Genomic DNA, 13,489 nt, shown 5'->3' with positions numbered 1-13,489 from the left:
ACTCGCACCGTTTGGTGACAGCCGGACAGTCGCCTGTCAACCACAAATCAATGTACACTAAATCCGGTGAAGCAATCGCTGAATGGCAACATCTAAAGGCCCCCGAAAACCGAAAGCGCATAATGTGATTCACCTCACAGTGTCCGGTCAACGGCCGGTGTGGTGACCGTGCAGCATACACCCATGTCCCAGCATATCCCACCCAAACAAACATGCCAAACGGTATGCCCCTACCCGCGTGTCGGTTCGTCGCTTGATGCAACGTTGCGATCGTTTGGTTTTGCGGTCGTACGAGCGTTGCAGTCACCGGGTGGAGGGAAGTGAAAGGGTAAGAGCAGAGCACTTCTCATACCGGTTTGTCAGGCGCGCGCGCGCGCTTTCGTGCTGTCGTCATCACTTTTTTTTCGTTTTGTTAAAAAGTGGGTGCTTTTGTTACAACCGTTACGCCGCAGCATCCGTGACGTGTGGTGTCGATCGCGAGCGCAAACAAATATAAGACCGCACGGCACGGACGGACACGAGCTCAGTAGCAAAAGTGAACCGTGCCCGAACGGAACGGAAAAGAAAACAAATCAGAAAAAAGTGCGCTTAAAGTGATTGTCGTGTGGAATTTCTCTGATCGGAAGTTCGCAGCAGAAATCGTAACGTGCAAAGAGGACGTGAACATTAATACAACCACTCAGTACAAAATGATGATGTGCCGGAAAAGAAACACCACCCAGCCACGGGTGTCACTCACAGTGGCCAGTGTCCTACTTTTCGTCAGTGTTGTGCTACTCTCCCTACTGCCCGAACCATCCGCCGCCCAACCGATCGATATGCTCGATCAAATCGGTTCAGAAAGTCGACGAATGTTCTACAAAATGCTCGAATATCTGGGCGACTACGACGAGCTGGAGGACGACGGTGGGCCCCAGGAGCGGGAGGAAAACGGTGGCTCGCTGCCGCTGCAAACGAGCAATCGGGTCGAGGTGGCCGGACGCGACGAGCAGTGCAAGCTACCGCCCCGCCGCGGCGTGTGCCGTGCGCTTCTGCCCCGCTTCAGGTAAGGATCGGTCTGGGAAAATCTTCCTATCGCTCGCCTTGTCACACTGAATGGGTGTCGCGTGCTGCGCTTTCTCTCGCACGGAAGCGCTCTGCGCAGTGCAGAAGTGCAAATGTTTATAGACGGATCATATAAACGCAAAACGAAACACGGTGGCGCGTGTGGAAATGATTGTAGTGAAAGTTGTGGCCCGTGATTTGCGACGTTCCACTCTCAAGCGAATGGTGCAAATTACAGCGCCCAAATGGCGTTCCATCACTACCCCCCCTCCCCCCCCTGACGGGTCATCGGTTCCCGCGCGAAGTGGTGTTACGTGTCGGTTTAATTTGATTTGTTTGCCCGATCGATCATCACATCGATCCGGTCGGTCGATAATAAAATCAGCCAGCTTTTCCTACCCAGCCCCGGGGAATGCAGCTCAGGCGGAAGAGGGGGGGGTTATTTAATCGTTGCCAGGAGCAGGACGATCGTAATCGTATGCTAATTGGGTATTGGGATACGTAAGAATTAAGGCCGTGTGAAATGAACAATGATTCAAATGAAACAAAGAGTTGAGGCAATGTTTGTAATTAAATTATTGTATATGTCTTTCTCCTCTAATATAGATACGACCCAGCGCAGAAGGAATGCATCGAGTTCAAATTCGGAGGCTGCGACGGCAATGCAAACAACTTTATGTCCTACAAGCAGTGCATGGAGGCCTGTAAAGGAGTCTAGGCAGTGTGAGAAAGATGCCATTAAACCGGTGTTTGTGCTCGGTTCTGGAACTTCTTCAATCTTCTAAGAACTACCCGTTCCCCCCCCACCAAGTGATATGTAGTGTGTTAAGAACAAGGCTGACCGACCCGCCGGCGTAAATAGAAAAGCTAACCGTAAGCTTTCCACAATCCAGTGGAAAGATGCATAGTGGTACGATAAGCTTCTCGATCAGCTCAATCCTCCTATTGTTAGTATTTATTCAGTCAACTGTTCGAAGCGTTACATTGTGGTAATAAAGTTTTCGAACGTTTTGCTTTTATAATGAATCGTGTGTTCTTTCATTTCCATAGCATCCCTTAGGTCATCATGGTTGAAGTGAAAAGTAAAAGAAGAAAAAGACAACAATCATTTTCTAGTATACCGGCAGATTAGTTGTCTTGCCTCGTTTGTGGTTAATAGTTTATCAATTTGTGTGTTTTGTAAATTTATAACGTTTAACTTTTCTCGCTTTGCCTTCTTGCCCGTCTCTTAAGCCTTCTATTTCGATTTTTCGGCACAGCAGTACCTTTGCAACGTCTTTCCGTGGTTTACCCGTGTTCAACCTCAAACACGCTTAAAATCCATCCAACACAGCAGTTGCGGTCAAGCTTTTCATCTAACTTCTCCCTCACTTACCACCGTGACTATTCTTTTCCAGCCCGATCGCGTCGCAATCAATGCGAGGAAAATCAATCAACCCTACGAAACTAGCCATTTTGCCATTTTGTATAACTCCCTAATGGTATTCCCTTCGCTCCGGCCTTCGCTTCCGAAAACAATACGTTTCGACGGGCTTTCGATTCGTATCACACACGTACCAACGCACGCACACGCACAGTAAAGTCATGATTCAACACTCTGCGTGTTTAGGCTAAGTAATAGCGTTAGAGCCGGAGCGTTGCTTTGTGTGCTTTACATTCGCTTACTGTTATTATTGCCTGTTTTTCGTAATTCATCGCATTCTATCGTCCTCCCTCAATATCGTGTTTTGCACCTTCTCATAATTGATAACGAAAGCTAACCGAATTGCTACACTCGTGGACTGAATGGCAACTAACTGTTTTAGGTTTTTGCTAAGCTAGTGCTATAAGGGTACAGTCCGAGTTGTTTATCAACAAAACAATTACAACCAAAAGGTTGTAGTACAGTAAACAAAAATCGAGACACTAGAAGAAAAAAAAACATAACACAAATCTTGAATGTTAATTAATAAATTATAGTGCTTTGTAAAAATAATATAGCATCTTCATAGGGGAATGCATCCTTCGGGAAGAAAAGCGAAAACTAGAAAGTTGATTAGTTTGGTAGCACAACAGTTACGAGCAAACGCGCTAAAGTACATTGGAAGAATGTATCATACACTTTTAACTGATCATGTACAGTAGAAGAAATATTGCAACATTTTACACCTCTCGTATTGTCTCATGTGTTAAACTGCCCGTCGCACATGCTGATGCCACACACGCGGGCCTTTATGTATAATTAGGGAAAGAGAAGCGAATTTAGCAACTTTACCGGAAAACGTAAATCTGGCAGAGTGTTCGTGGGAACAACGGAACGGTAACGTTAACAAACGATCTCGGCGCTGACGCCCTTTATCGTTTCGGAACTGAAATGTACACAGCCAGCCTTACACACCAGCGTCCAGACGTACGGGATGAAGAACTCTTCCGGTGCGTCTTCCTCGACGTACTTGAATTTTAGATCGGGGAATTTCTGTAGAATAAAAAGAGGCGCAAATGAATTAAAATACACATGCTACGGGTCTTTCAGCAGCTTCACTCAACGTACCCGCAATCGATCACTCGACCATTGGCTGGCGCCTTTCGAAATCACCTCTAGCACTTCGCTAACGCCCAACTCGCCCCGCTGCTCCTGCACCCGTTGCAGGCGGGAGGAAAAGAATCCAACCACCTAAACAAGAGGGAAAAAGTTCGTTAGCATCTAATTTCCTCACAACAATTGAAGTTTGCCTTTCTTACCATATCTATATTTTGTATGATATCCTGAAATGCCGAATGACTTCGGAAGGCCTCGAAGACGTTGCGTTTGTACAGCAGTGTGTACACCAGATTGGGACAGTAAACTAGTTGATGGGATAGACAGGAATTTAGAATTTCCAGCACCATTCGCAGCACCTCCTCCAGCACGGACAAATCCTGCAACTGTACACGGCAAAGAACAGAAAGCGCTCTTTTAGTGGGGGGAAAACAAACAAGAGATGATGCAATGGTGCTTACCATATCTTCCGACGTTAGTCCGCAACCGATTGGTATGGAAATGTCCGGTTCACCGTTCGGATCGTTCGGTTGCTTGAGCTGCTGATCCAATCGTGCATGCTTTTTCGCTAATGTTTCAAACAAACTAACCAACCGCTGGGCCACGTACGGATGGAGCGATTGAAACTGGCCGGACATGTTAGCCAACGCGGCGAGACAGTTGGTGTGCAGGTATTTGTCTCGCATCTTGAGCATGTTGTACTGAATCGTTCGAATGACGACCAATATCAGCAAACCACCGAGCGAGATCTCACTGATCGAGCGCTCCGTGTACCAGGTAATGTTTTTTAACATCTGTTCAAATTAAAAAAAGGTCCCACAGCGAATATTAATCAATCTGTAATGCGAACGGAGTGCCATATACTCACGATCTGATGGACGCTTTTGTTAAAGTTATCATCTTCACTCAAAATCAGCAACACTATCAGCGACATATAAATGTGATGTGAAGTACTGTCGGGTGCGTTGTAAAGTGTTTGCAGAATCGGAATAACCTAAAACAAAGAAAAAGAGTTTGTTTTTCTGTTCCATCAAATTTTACAAATATTTTATCTAGCTTACCAACTGCTGAAGGTTCTGCTGTGCCATCACGTACTTCTGGAATCTTTGGTTTCGGTAGAGCAGCAGATAGAGCAGTAGCGTGGCCTGATCGATCGTCACTATTCGGCACAGCGTGTTGTACAGGGAGGAAAAGTCGATCTTAAACGTTGCCGGATCCTCCTTAGGGGAATCTGTAACCATTCACACAACTCTATTAAACACAATTCGTCCCTGGTTTGCACAAACCCACCCCACTCACCTTGCGAGTCGGAGCATCCAAACAAACTAATCCGATACGGATTATCCTTGGTCGCGTGATGGTTGGTAAGGATCAGTATCAGCAGCAAGCTTTGGTTCGCCAGCGGATAGTGCTCCCGGAAGGCCGTCGGAAGATCGTGTGCCGTAAGTATATCCGGCTGCTTGCGGGCGAACGTCAGTATCGACCAAAGCGATTCGGCAATGCCGAACACAAACGAACCACCGGTACCGAAGCCAAACATGGTTTGCGGCGCTTGGCTCATGCGGCTGAGGAAATGTAGCAGCGCACTCATCAGCGTGTTTGCGTGCTGGCAGCGATAGATCGTCCGGTAGATGGTGGACTTTTCCATCGTTTGCTGGGAAAATAGGCTCACCGAGAGCAGAATAATCATGCAGTTTACCGCCTCCAGGTGCAGGTGATATGTGAATTCTCTAAAATGGTAAACGGTACGGTTCTAGCTTAGCAAGGTGGGTGGAAACCCAAAAACATACACAAATCGTTGCCAATTGACATACTTCACCGGTATCACGACGATAATGTTAACCAGTGCCTCTAGAAACGTTTCAAACTTTGAGCCATCGACCAGCTTTGCGACGGCCGCTTTCGTTTCCTCCACCGCTCGCATGTCGATCGGAATGGCCGTGCTGGTACCTGCTGCCGTTCCGTCGCTCGGTGTCTCAACGCTATCGGCCGCTTGAACCGGCAACGCTTCAAAGTGCTGCAGCAGTTGATACTCCGACCCAGTCTCGATCATGTACTTGACCAGGCAGCGAATAATGAACAGTGCATTGAACGCGTGCCATATGTGAACGTTGCTGAAAGCATTTTAAGAGGGACGAAATTAATCATTTTGGCCGCTTTTGCACCGCGCTGTGGGGTTAACTCACCTTTCGGTGTCGGATAGCGTCAGCAGCTCAGACACCTTCAGCAGAAAGACGTTTATCAACGAGCCAAAGTTGCCGGTGTGTAGATTGTGGCTGATAAAGCTCTGGCAGAGCGTTTCCAGCCGCGAATCAAGGCTTAGCTGTTCTTCGCTGTTTTGGGAAATGCGTCAACATTGATGCGTTATTAAAAAGGTACAGGTTCACCAGGTACAACCGAACAACTAACCTGTTTGTGGGTAGATTTATGTGATACTGCAGGAAATTGTTCCAGAAATCGTCATCGTAAGCAGGGACGTGCGTTTTGCCGACGAATCGCTGCAGATACTCATTCTCCGTGAGGTCCACCTGGCGGCTCACGTTCATACCCATCCTGTGCGTGGAGAATTTATGTACCGACCTATACTTAAACTTTTCCTCTACACGCAGACACTCGGCCCGGTTAAATAAAATCGGTTTTACAACCGTATAAAGTGTATTTCTTTTCACAAACGCAGCCGAAAGTGCCACCGCAAGCAAGCTGCTGGTAAATAACTCGTCTATTTATTGCATCCACAAAAGTGACACGACGAAGATTTTCATCTGACAGCTGCAGACGTCAACAAAAAGCGGCGATGACAGTTGAGCACAAAGCTACTATTGGACGGGTTCGTTCATTCACGTACTTGGGGTCACGAAATTTATTGGTTTTAATAAAATTATTTTTGCATCGCACTTTTTTTCGGAAGATGATACGCAAACAGCAAAAGCAACGCGGGAATCAGCTTTCGATACGAAGTAAAAAAATGAACAATCGAAAAAGGCACGAAGTTCCACCGTACTTGAACCTTTGGCATTTTTTTCTTGCCAGAGAAAAGCATATTTTTCTTATGAGCTGGAGACAACCGTATGAAAGGCCTTTGAGCACAAAATTAAGAGACCAAATGTTGCTGTTTATCTACACTTTACTTCCTCATTTCTCGTGGTGAAGTTTAAATTTCATGAAAAATAGTCCGTTGAAAAATTTCAGCTGTGACATTGCATTGATTTATTTCAACGACAACAATAAACCCTTCGGTGCCATATGGCTTTGTTTATTTGTTTACATTGCAACAGCTGTTCGTGTCGGGTTATTTTATCCCAACATTTCGTGAGTTTCGATGGTCGGAAAAGGCCGTGCAGTGTGTCGTTTGTGTCTCAGTGGAACTTCGCTAGAGGATGTATTTGAGGCAACGGATATGAACGATTTAATATCCAACTTGCTTGCCATCACGGTATACTCTGAACATCTCGGTGTCACCGTCGAATCTTTTGTACTCAATCGCTCTGTTTCTATTTTCAGATAACAAAATCGGACGCCCATCCATCGAAGATCTGCCAGGGATGCATTAAAACACTTTCCGACTTCAGAGACTATCGTGAAAGATGCCTAGAAGTATAGCATTTCTTCACCGGCCTGTCGGAAGCTGCTCTCCCGGAAGCGGTTACGGAGAAGGATGATTTTGTCTCTAAACATCTCCCGAGCAATGACGAAGGCGATGCAGCCTCTTCTCAGCCAATAACCAAAGCGATCCCAAAATCGCCCTCAATTGGTTCAACTAAAAGGTTCCAAGCTATTGTAACATCTTCCTCCGGCAAGAAGCGCTACGTTTACGACTGCAAGCAAACGTACCGGAAACAGCTTGTAGAATGTGCAATTTGTCACAAAAAGCTACCCAAAACACGCCTCGATGGTCACCGCAATGTGCATCTCGGACTGCGACCATGGAACTGTGAGCGAGGATGTGAGCAGCGTTTTCACTGCAAGCAACTGCTTCTGCATCACTACAGGAACGTCCACAATGGGGAGGCACACTGTTGCGATGTTTGTGGAAAGGTGTTACGCTCAAAACGTAGCCTCGGATACCATATGAAGGATAGCCATGGGGAAAAGACACATCCGTGCAGCTTTTGTGGTCAGCTCTTTGTTTCTAAGTAAATGCCACAATTTTGTTTTCTCTTGATGTGTTTTGTTTAATGTTACGTTTCCTTGCAGTGCTCGTCTTAATCAACATCTGAAGTACCATCGCGGCGAACGAATGTATCCTTGCGAGCAATGCAAAAAATCATTCTTTTCATGCAACGATCTAAAGAAACATTTAACTTCACACGACTTTCGAGAGGACACACGAGCGAACATTGTGCCATAAGATCGTAAATAGTGAAATAGCTCATGCGCTAAATTATTGCTTTCGGAGATAATGTTTTTGATAGTTAAAAAAGAAATGACACACGATCTCTTTAGTGCCTTGCTTCGCAAACATGATAGGAGTAGTTTCATTTAAAAATAAATCTCAAACGAAGCAGCTAGAACCTCAGAACCGCACAATCGTTACCAATTCCTGCCCTTCCAGAATCGTCCAGACATTGTCAAGTAGTACACGCACTGCGGTAGTCAACGAATTGTGGAAAACATTATCAACTGAATCAACCGCAAACTCGACAACAACTAGGTGTAGTGGATTGGCTTGATTTCCCCTAGCAGGCACAAGAACGAATCCATCATCCTGTCGATTAGCGTCTCGTTAGTCATCTTGTTGACCTATATAACCATGTACAACGGCGGGGTCAAGTGATAAGGAACGACCTGTACCATGACCGAATGTAAAGCCAGAGTCGTACACTATCGGTGAATGCCATCGGACATTTTTGGAAAGGGATGGCATCATCTTACGGACCGTTACGATCGTGCCTAACAGCATCCTGGTGACAAAATTCGTTATTTATGCGTCGATTCTGCTCGCTATTATGACGCCAATGCTCGATCCGTATCACGATGGAGTTTTTTATTATTTTATTTAAAAAAAAAACTGAAACAGATTAAGGTCTTATCGATAAGATTGGTTATTGTTCAAACAATGTTCCATAGGAGTTCTATTCAAAAATCACAAAAATACACAATTTTTGGTTGCATGTTGGTGTTCTGCCCTTAATAGAGCTACTACCAATACTGAAATAAAAGCTTAAAATTTGCTACAAATACAGTTTTTCACTCAAAAATCAATTTTTCGAAGATGACCATGTACTCACCGGCATTCAGATCCATGTACAGACCGATAACCGATCCTCAACACTTGGAACGCGAACGAAGATTACTCAATCGAAGCATCGGGCAGCATTCTCTAAAACGGCCTCGACAGTCACAAGAAAATTTGTTCGAAAGCAAATATGATTACCAAAAAAAAACTTAAAGCCAAGGGGTTGAGGGCATGTGTCCCCCTTGACGTCGCACTCATTGACAGTTTCGTAATCCACAGCGATAACCACCAATCTGATGTGGGGCGGTTGACCAAACCACTGGACCAAACGATCAACAAGTATGATCGCTAAGCTTGGGTTCTGTTCTCTTCCCTTTTTTGTTCTTCTCCTTCCCCTCATCTTGAAAACCGTCGATTTCTGATTAGCAGCGTTCTTTTGATTTGGATTGGATGGAAATCCCTGCCTGCTTGCCTAGAAGTTTCCCGTCCCGGCGGGCACATCGGGAAGCTGCGTTCGAACTAATTGATCCCGGCGACAGTTCAGTAACGAATTGCGGGTCGTAGCAAGATCACGCATTTTTCTCAGCTCGTCTCTGGTTGCTGGTGCCTGCGTTTGGTTCTGTCTGTGCTGGCAATGGGACGGCTTTTAACCGTCTCTCCCAGACAGATCCCCCGGTTCGGGGGTCTGTGCTCTTGGTGTCTGGTTTTGGTGGGAGTTCAGCTGCTAGTACCCTGCTCGGTGTCGGCCGTTGAAAAGCTATGCTACGAGGAGGAAAAGTATGTGCCGTTTGCATGAGCGTGGAGGTTTTTTACACGATCGGGTTTAACCTCTTGGCGGTTGTGTTTGCTTACTATGAATTACAGAGTGCCCAAGCTGGTGGAAAACAAAACCAAAATCATCAACTACGGTGAAGGAACGTACTACTGTATGTTCAGTGAGCATCAGATGCGAATTCCGATCATGGTCGATGCGTTGAGTTGTTCTGTGAGTTAAACCCTGTGTCCGGTGTAATATTCCCTGCTTTGGGGATGATCGATTTTTATTGAGTGAGTGTTTGTGGTGTATGTCTCTTGCAGCTAGATTACGATGTACGCCGAAAGCGAACATGCTGCGAAGGCTACCATACGGTGGGGGATGAGTGTTTGCCATCCTGTCGATTGAAGTGCATCTTTGGGGAGTGTGTCGCACCGGACACGTGTGATTGCTACAGTGGCTATCAGAAAGTGAATGATCATCGGTAATTAAAAACAAAAAAACTCTTATTAAACGAGGAAATATAACCATTTAATTACTTTGATTTCCATTGGCTTACATAGCTGTGAACCTATCTGCGAGGTTGCGTGCGAAAATGGTCAATGTGTAGCGCCGAACGTGTGCCTATGCGACGAAGGCTACGAGCGAGATGGAACGAGTGGATCCTGTCGCCGGAAGTGTGATCGTGCGTGTCGTTTCGGTCGATGCGTAGACGATGTTTGCCAGTGTGATGAAGGCTATCGACCGGATGCGACCGATGGCAACGTTTGCGTTCCCCAGTGTACGGAGGAGTGCCAGAACGGAAAATGTGTACTGCCGAATGTGTGCCAGTGTGATCCAGGTTAGTGCAAAAAGATGGACTAATCCCATTCTGCAAAAGCGCTATGCATTACCTTTTCTGGAAGATCGTACTACTCTACTAAACTCTATCATTCGCTCCCCCCCAGGATACACTCTCTCAACGCAATCAAATTTCACCTGCGAACCCGTCTGCTCCGAAGGATGCGCCAATGGGAACTGCATCGGACCGGACCAGTGTGCCTGTCAGGAAGGGTACGAGCTGGACGACAGCAATCAGTGCGTCCCGGTTTGTCTAAAGCCCTGCCAGGGCGGTCAGTGTATAGCGCCGGGTAGGTGTAGCTGCGGCGAAGGATACAGCCCCGCGGAGGACGACAACTCCCTCTGCCTGCCAAGCTGCTCCGAGCCCTGCGTCCATGGAGACTGCGTGGCGCCGAACGTTTGTGTGTGCCATGCCAACTATCGCCCACGTGACGACCGTACGCCACACGTTTGCGTACCGGATTGTCCGAAGGGTTGTGCGCATGGGGAGTGCTCCGGTCCGGGTGTTTGTATGTGTGGGGAAGGGTTCGTGTACAATGAGACGCTCGGTGGGTGTGAACCGTTCTGTACCGAGCCGTGCAGAAACGGTGTCTGCATCGGGGGTAACCAATGCCAGTGTCACGAGGGCTATCAGCTCGACCCGAAGACGGGCAGCAAGTGTGTGCCGCACTGTTCGAAGCCTTGCGTGCATGGTATTTGCGTTGCGCCGGATGTTTGCGATTGTAAAAAAGGTATGTGACGTCATAAGTTGAAGGGAGGATTTGGTTGAATCTTCTGCTTTTTTTCCTCCTCAGGATACGTGAAGAGTGAGAATAGTAAGAATGTGTGCGAGCCTAAATGCTCCAAAGGATGCTCCAATGGGCGGTGTGTTGCTCCGGATCACTGCGAATGCCATAAAGGCTATATTGCGACTAGCAGCTGTAAGTAACCGTAATCCTCCTCATAAGTCCCATTTGTGTCCTATACCTTATCTTCTATCTCCTCAGCTGCAAACTCCAAATCATCCATCTGCACCCCCTACTGCAAGAACAAGTGCGTAAACGCGTACTGCATCCGGCCGAACGTCTGCCAGTGTCTTGCCGGGCATCGGTTCGCCGACAACAGCACGAACGTGTGCGAACCGATCTGTGAGGACGCGCTGGTGGACTGCTCGAACGGGCGCTGCACCCAGCCGAACGTGTGCGAGTGTAACGAGGGCTACACGCTGGCCATCCGCAACGGGCGAATGCTGTGCGAACCGATCGCCTGCCGGGAGCATTGCGTCAACGGGTACTGCGTAGAGGAGGGCCGATGTGTGTGCCATCCGGGCTACCAGCCGTCCCAGCATTTCCACTCGATCTGTGAACCAATGTGTGAGGGTAGGTGCGAGAACGGTGTGTGCATTGCACCGAACACGTGCGTCTGCAATCCGGGGTACGCGCGTCTTCCCGGCGGTGATCGTTGCGAGGCAAGCTGTGACCCGAATGTTATTGACTGTTACAACGGTGTGTGTCGTGGAGCGAATCAGTGCCAGTGTCTGGAGGGCTACTATTTGCGAGCCTCGCCGAACGGAGGACCGTATGAGTGTGCCCCAGTGTGTGACGGTGGCTGTGGTAATGGGCGATGTCTTGCGCCGAACGAGTGTCTGTGCAACGATGGGTATGAGTACAATGGCGAGATGGACCGGTGTGATCCGGTCTGCGTGCCGAGCTGTGTCAATGGACAGTGTGTGGCGCCTAACGTGTGCCAGTGTCTGGAAGGGTACGTCCCGGTGGAAGATCCAGACTCGCTGGAAGAGTCACCGTTCGAGTGTGCGCCTTACTGTGACGCGAATGTAGTGAACTGTACGTTCGGTATCTGCGGTGGGCCGAATGTTTGCCGTTGCTTTGACGATTTCTACTCCACTACCGACCAGCTCGGAAGGCAGACGTGTGAACTCCTTCCCGAGCCGGTTGATTGCGTGAAGGAGCCGGTGATAATCTACGAGGTGGAAAACACCTCCCACGGTTGCGTGTGCAACGACGAGATGAAGGAGCGGAGCGATTGTCCCAAGCTCAGCTGTCCGGAAGTGGTGCTGCCGCCACCGCCGGTGTGTAACGTCACGTGTCCACCGCCTCCTCCTCCACCGACACCCTGTCCGAAGGTGGTTTGCCCGACGGTACCGCCAACGAAACCGACGACACGTGCACCCCCGATCGTACCGGTCACCTGTCCCCCGGTACAGATGTGTCCGGATGTGATCTGCCCAACCGTTCCACCACCGGAAAGTCCCACCACGCCAACGCCGGAACCGCTCTGTGACGAGCTGTACGTGAACTGTGCGCATGGGGATTGTATCGAGCAGAATGTGTGCTCTTGCCATCCGGGCTACCAGCTCGCCGTTGGGCCCGAATCGATCGTGCACTGTCAGCCGGTGTGCAGTGGCGATTGTACGAACGGTATCTGCACCGAACCGGACGTGTGCGTCTGTCTGCCCGGGTATGTGGAAACGCTCGAGGGCCAGTGTGAACCGTACTGTGAGGAAGCGTGCGGCGAAGGAGCGTACTGTGCGCAGCCGAACGTTTGCGCATGTCCCAAAGGACTCAGCATCGATGCGAATGGAGACTGCAGGCATGAGGTGGGTGCGGATCTGTTCATCCGAAGCCGCTTCGCTGACGTGGAGGACGATGAGGATGATGATGATGAAGAAGAGGAGGAAGAAAAAGAGGACGAACCGTTAAACTGTCCGGACGGATTCCGAGCGGTCCCAGCCACTGGTGAGTGTATCTGCGATTCGGGTGCGATCGCCGAGGATGGAACCTGCATCGATTTGGCACCGGTCGAGCGGGTCAAACTGTTCGAACCACCGATGCAGCAGCTGGTAGTGGCGGACGGAAGTGAATCCCAGGGAGTGTCGAACGACGAAAACACGACCGCACAGGCCGAACCGATTCAACTCGCAGGATCGAGCCTGTTGGCAGGGATCGATCGCGACGATTGGATCATCATTGCGGCGGTAGTCGCCGCAAGCGTTGTGATCGTCACAGCGTCCGTTGTGGCGTGCAAATACTTTAAGAAAAGAAACTCGATGGAAACGGACATACAGTAGGCGCTGACCGACCGGTACGATCAAGTAGATTGAGAAGAGAGTCATTAGAATAAGAATCAAATGCTGAGAAATGATCTTACTTGTTTCTGT

The 13,489-nt window shown here is 48.5% G+C and overlaps 4 protein-coding genes across 4 annotated transcripts; 3 read left to right on the top strand and 1 right to left on the bottom strand.

Annotated features, from left to right (window-relative positions):
* Positions 1-506: 506 nt before the first annotated feature.
* Positions 507-2,070, top strand: LOC120902598 (amyloid-beta A4 protein). Its single transcript, XM_040311453.1, has 2 exons — positions 507-1,045; positions 1,651-2,070. Exons 1-2 carry the CDS (start codon positions 690-692, stop codon positions 1,760-1,762), a joined length of 468 nt encoding a protein of 155 aa, XP_040167387.1. The 5' UTR covers positions 507-689; the 3' UTR covers positions 1,763-2,070.
* Positions 2,071-2,152: 82 nt separating this feature from the next.
* Positions 2,153-6,297, bottom strand: LOC120902597 (dymeclin). Its single transcript, XM_040311452.1, has 10 exons — positions 5,972-6,297; positions 5,749-5,895; positions 5,377-5,676; positions 4,862-5,292; positions 4,624-4,793; positions 4,431-4,556; positions 4,024-4,356; positions 3,766-3,948; positions 3,575-3,697; positions 2,153-3,499 (listed from the first exon to the last, which is right to left on the bottom strand). Exons 1-10 carry the CDS (start codon positions 6,112-6,114, stop codon positions 3,350-3,352), a joined length of 2,106 nt encoding a protein of 701 aa, XP_040167386.1. The 5' UTR covers positions 6,115-6,297; the 3' UTR covers positions 2,153-3,349.
* Positions 6,298-6,827: 530 nt separating this feature from the next.
* On the top strand, positions 6,828-7,279 carry LOC120904239. Its single transcript, XM_040314083.1, has 2 exons — positions 6,828-6,995; positions 7,064-7,279. The coding sequence occupies exons 1-2, from the start codon at positions 6,882-6,884 to the stop codon at positions 7,160-7,162; spliced, it is 213 nt and encodes a 70-aa protein (XP_040170017.1). The 5' UTR covers positions 6,828-6,881; the 3' UTR covers positions 7,163-7,279.
* A 2,026-nt stretch (positions 7,280-9,305) lies between these two features.
* LOC120904352 (fibrillin-1-like) lies at positions 9,306-13,458 on the top strand. Its single transcript, XM_040314269.1, has 7 exons — positions 9,306-9,515; positions 9,603-9,723; positions 9,816-9,976; positions 10,056-10,333; positions 10,440-11,063; positions 11,127-11,252; positions 11,319-13,458. Exons 1-7 carry the CDS (start codon positions 9,373-9,375, stop codon positions 13,397-13,399), a joined length of 3,534 nt encoding a protein of 1,177 aa, XP_040170203.1. The 5' UTR covers positions 9,306-9,372; the 3' UTR covers positions 13,400-13,458.
* The last annotated feature ends 31 nt before the right edge of the window (positions 13,459-13,489 follow it).

This window comes from Anopheles arabiensis, chromosome 3 (genome assembly GCF_016920715.1).
Source record: "Anopheles arabiensis isolate DONGOLA chromosome 3, AaraD3, whole genome shotgun sequence".
In the NCBI taxonomy this organism is placed as follows: domain Eukaryota; kingdom Metazoa; phylum Arthropoda; class Insecta; order Diptera; family Culicidae; genus Anopheles; species Anopheles arabiensis.
The sequence above is the reverse complement of the archived record's forward strand: the minus strand, read 5'-3'. Positions and strand labels throughout refer to the sequence as shown.

Bases quoted from the DNA above. Each gene is read 5' to 3' on its own strand.
- LOC120902598 (XM_040311453.1), top strand. From the start codon at position 690: ATGATGATGTGCCGGAAAAGAAACACCACCCAGCCACGGGTGTCACTC. The intron at 1,046-1,650 runs GTAAGGATCGGT...CCTCTAATATAG, and splicing joins GCGCTTCTGCCCCGCTTCAG to ATACGACCCAGCGCAGAAGG.
- LOC120902597 (XM_040311452.1), bottom strand. From the start codon at position 6,114: ATGGGTATGAACGTGAGCCGCCAGGTGGACCTCACGGAGAATGAGTAT. The intron at 5,896-5,971 runs GTTAGTTGTTCG...TTCCCAAAACAG, and splicing joins ATAAATCTACCCACAAACAG to CGAAGAACAGCTAAGCCTTG. The intron at 4,557-4,623 runs GTAAGCTAGATA...TCTTTGTTTTAG, and splicing joins AGCAGAACCTTCAGCAGTTG to GTTATTCCGATTCTGCAAAC.
- LOC120904239 (XM_040314083.1), top strand. From the start codon at position 6,882: ATGGTCGGAAAAGGCCGTGCAGTGTGTCGTTTGTGTCTCAGTGGAACT. The intron at 6,996-7,063 runs GTATACTCTGAA...TTCTATTTTCAG, and splicing joins CCAACTTGCTTGCCATCACG to ATAACAAAATCGGACGCCCA.
- LOC120904352 (XM_040314269.1), top strand. From the start codon at position 9,373: ATGGGACGGCTTTTAACCGTCTCTCCCAGACAGATCCCCCGGTTCGGG. The intron at 9,724-9,815 runs GTGAGTTAAACC...TGTCTCTTGCAG, and splicing joins TCGATGCGTTGAGTTGTTCT to CTAGATTACGATGTACGCCG. The intron at 11,064-11,126 runs GTATGTGACGTC...TTTCCTCCTCAG, and splicing joins TGTTTGCGATTGTAAAAAAG to GATACGTGAAGAGTGAGAAT.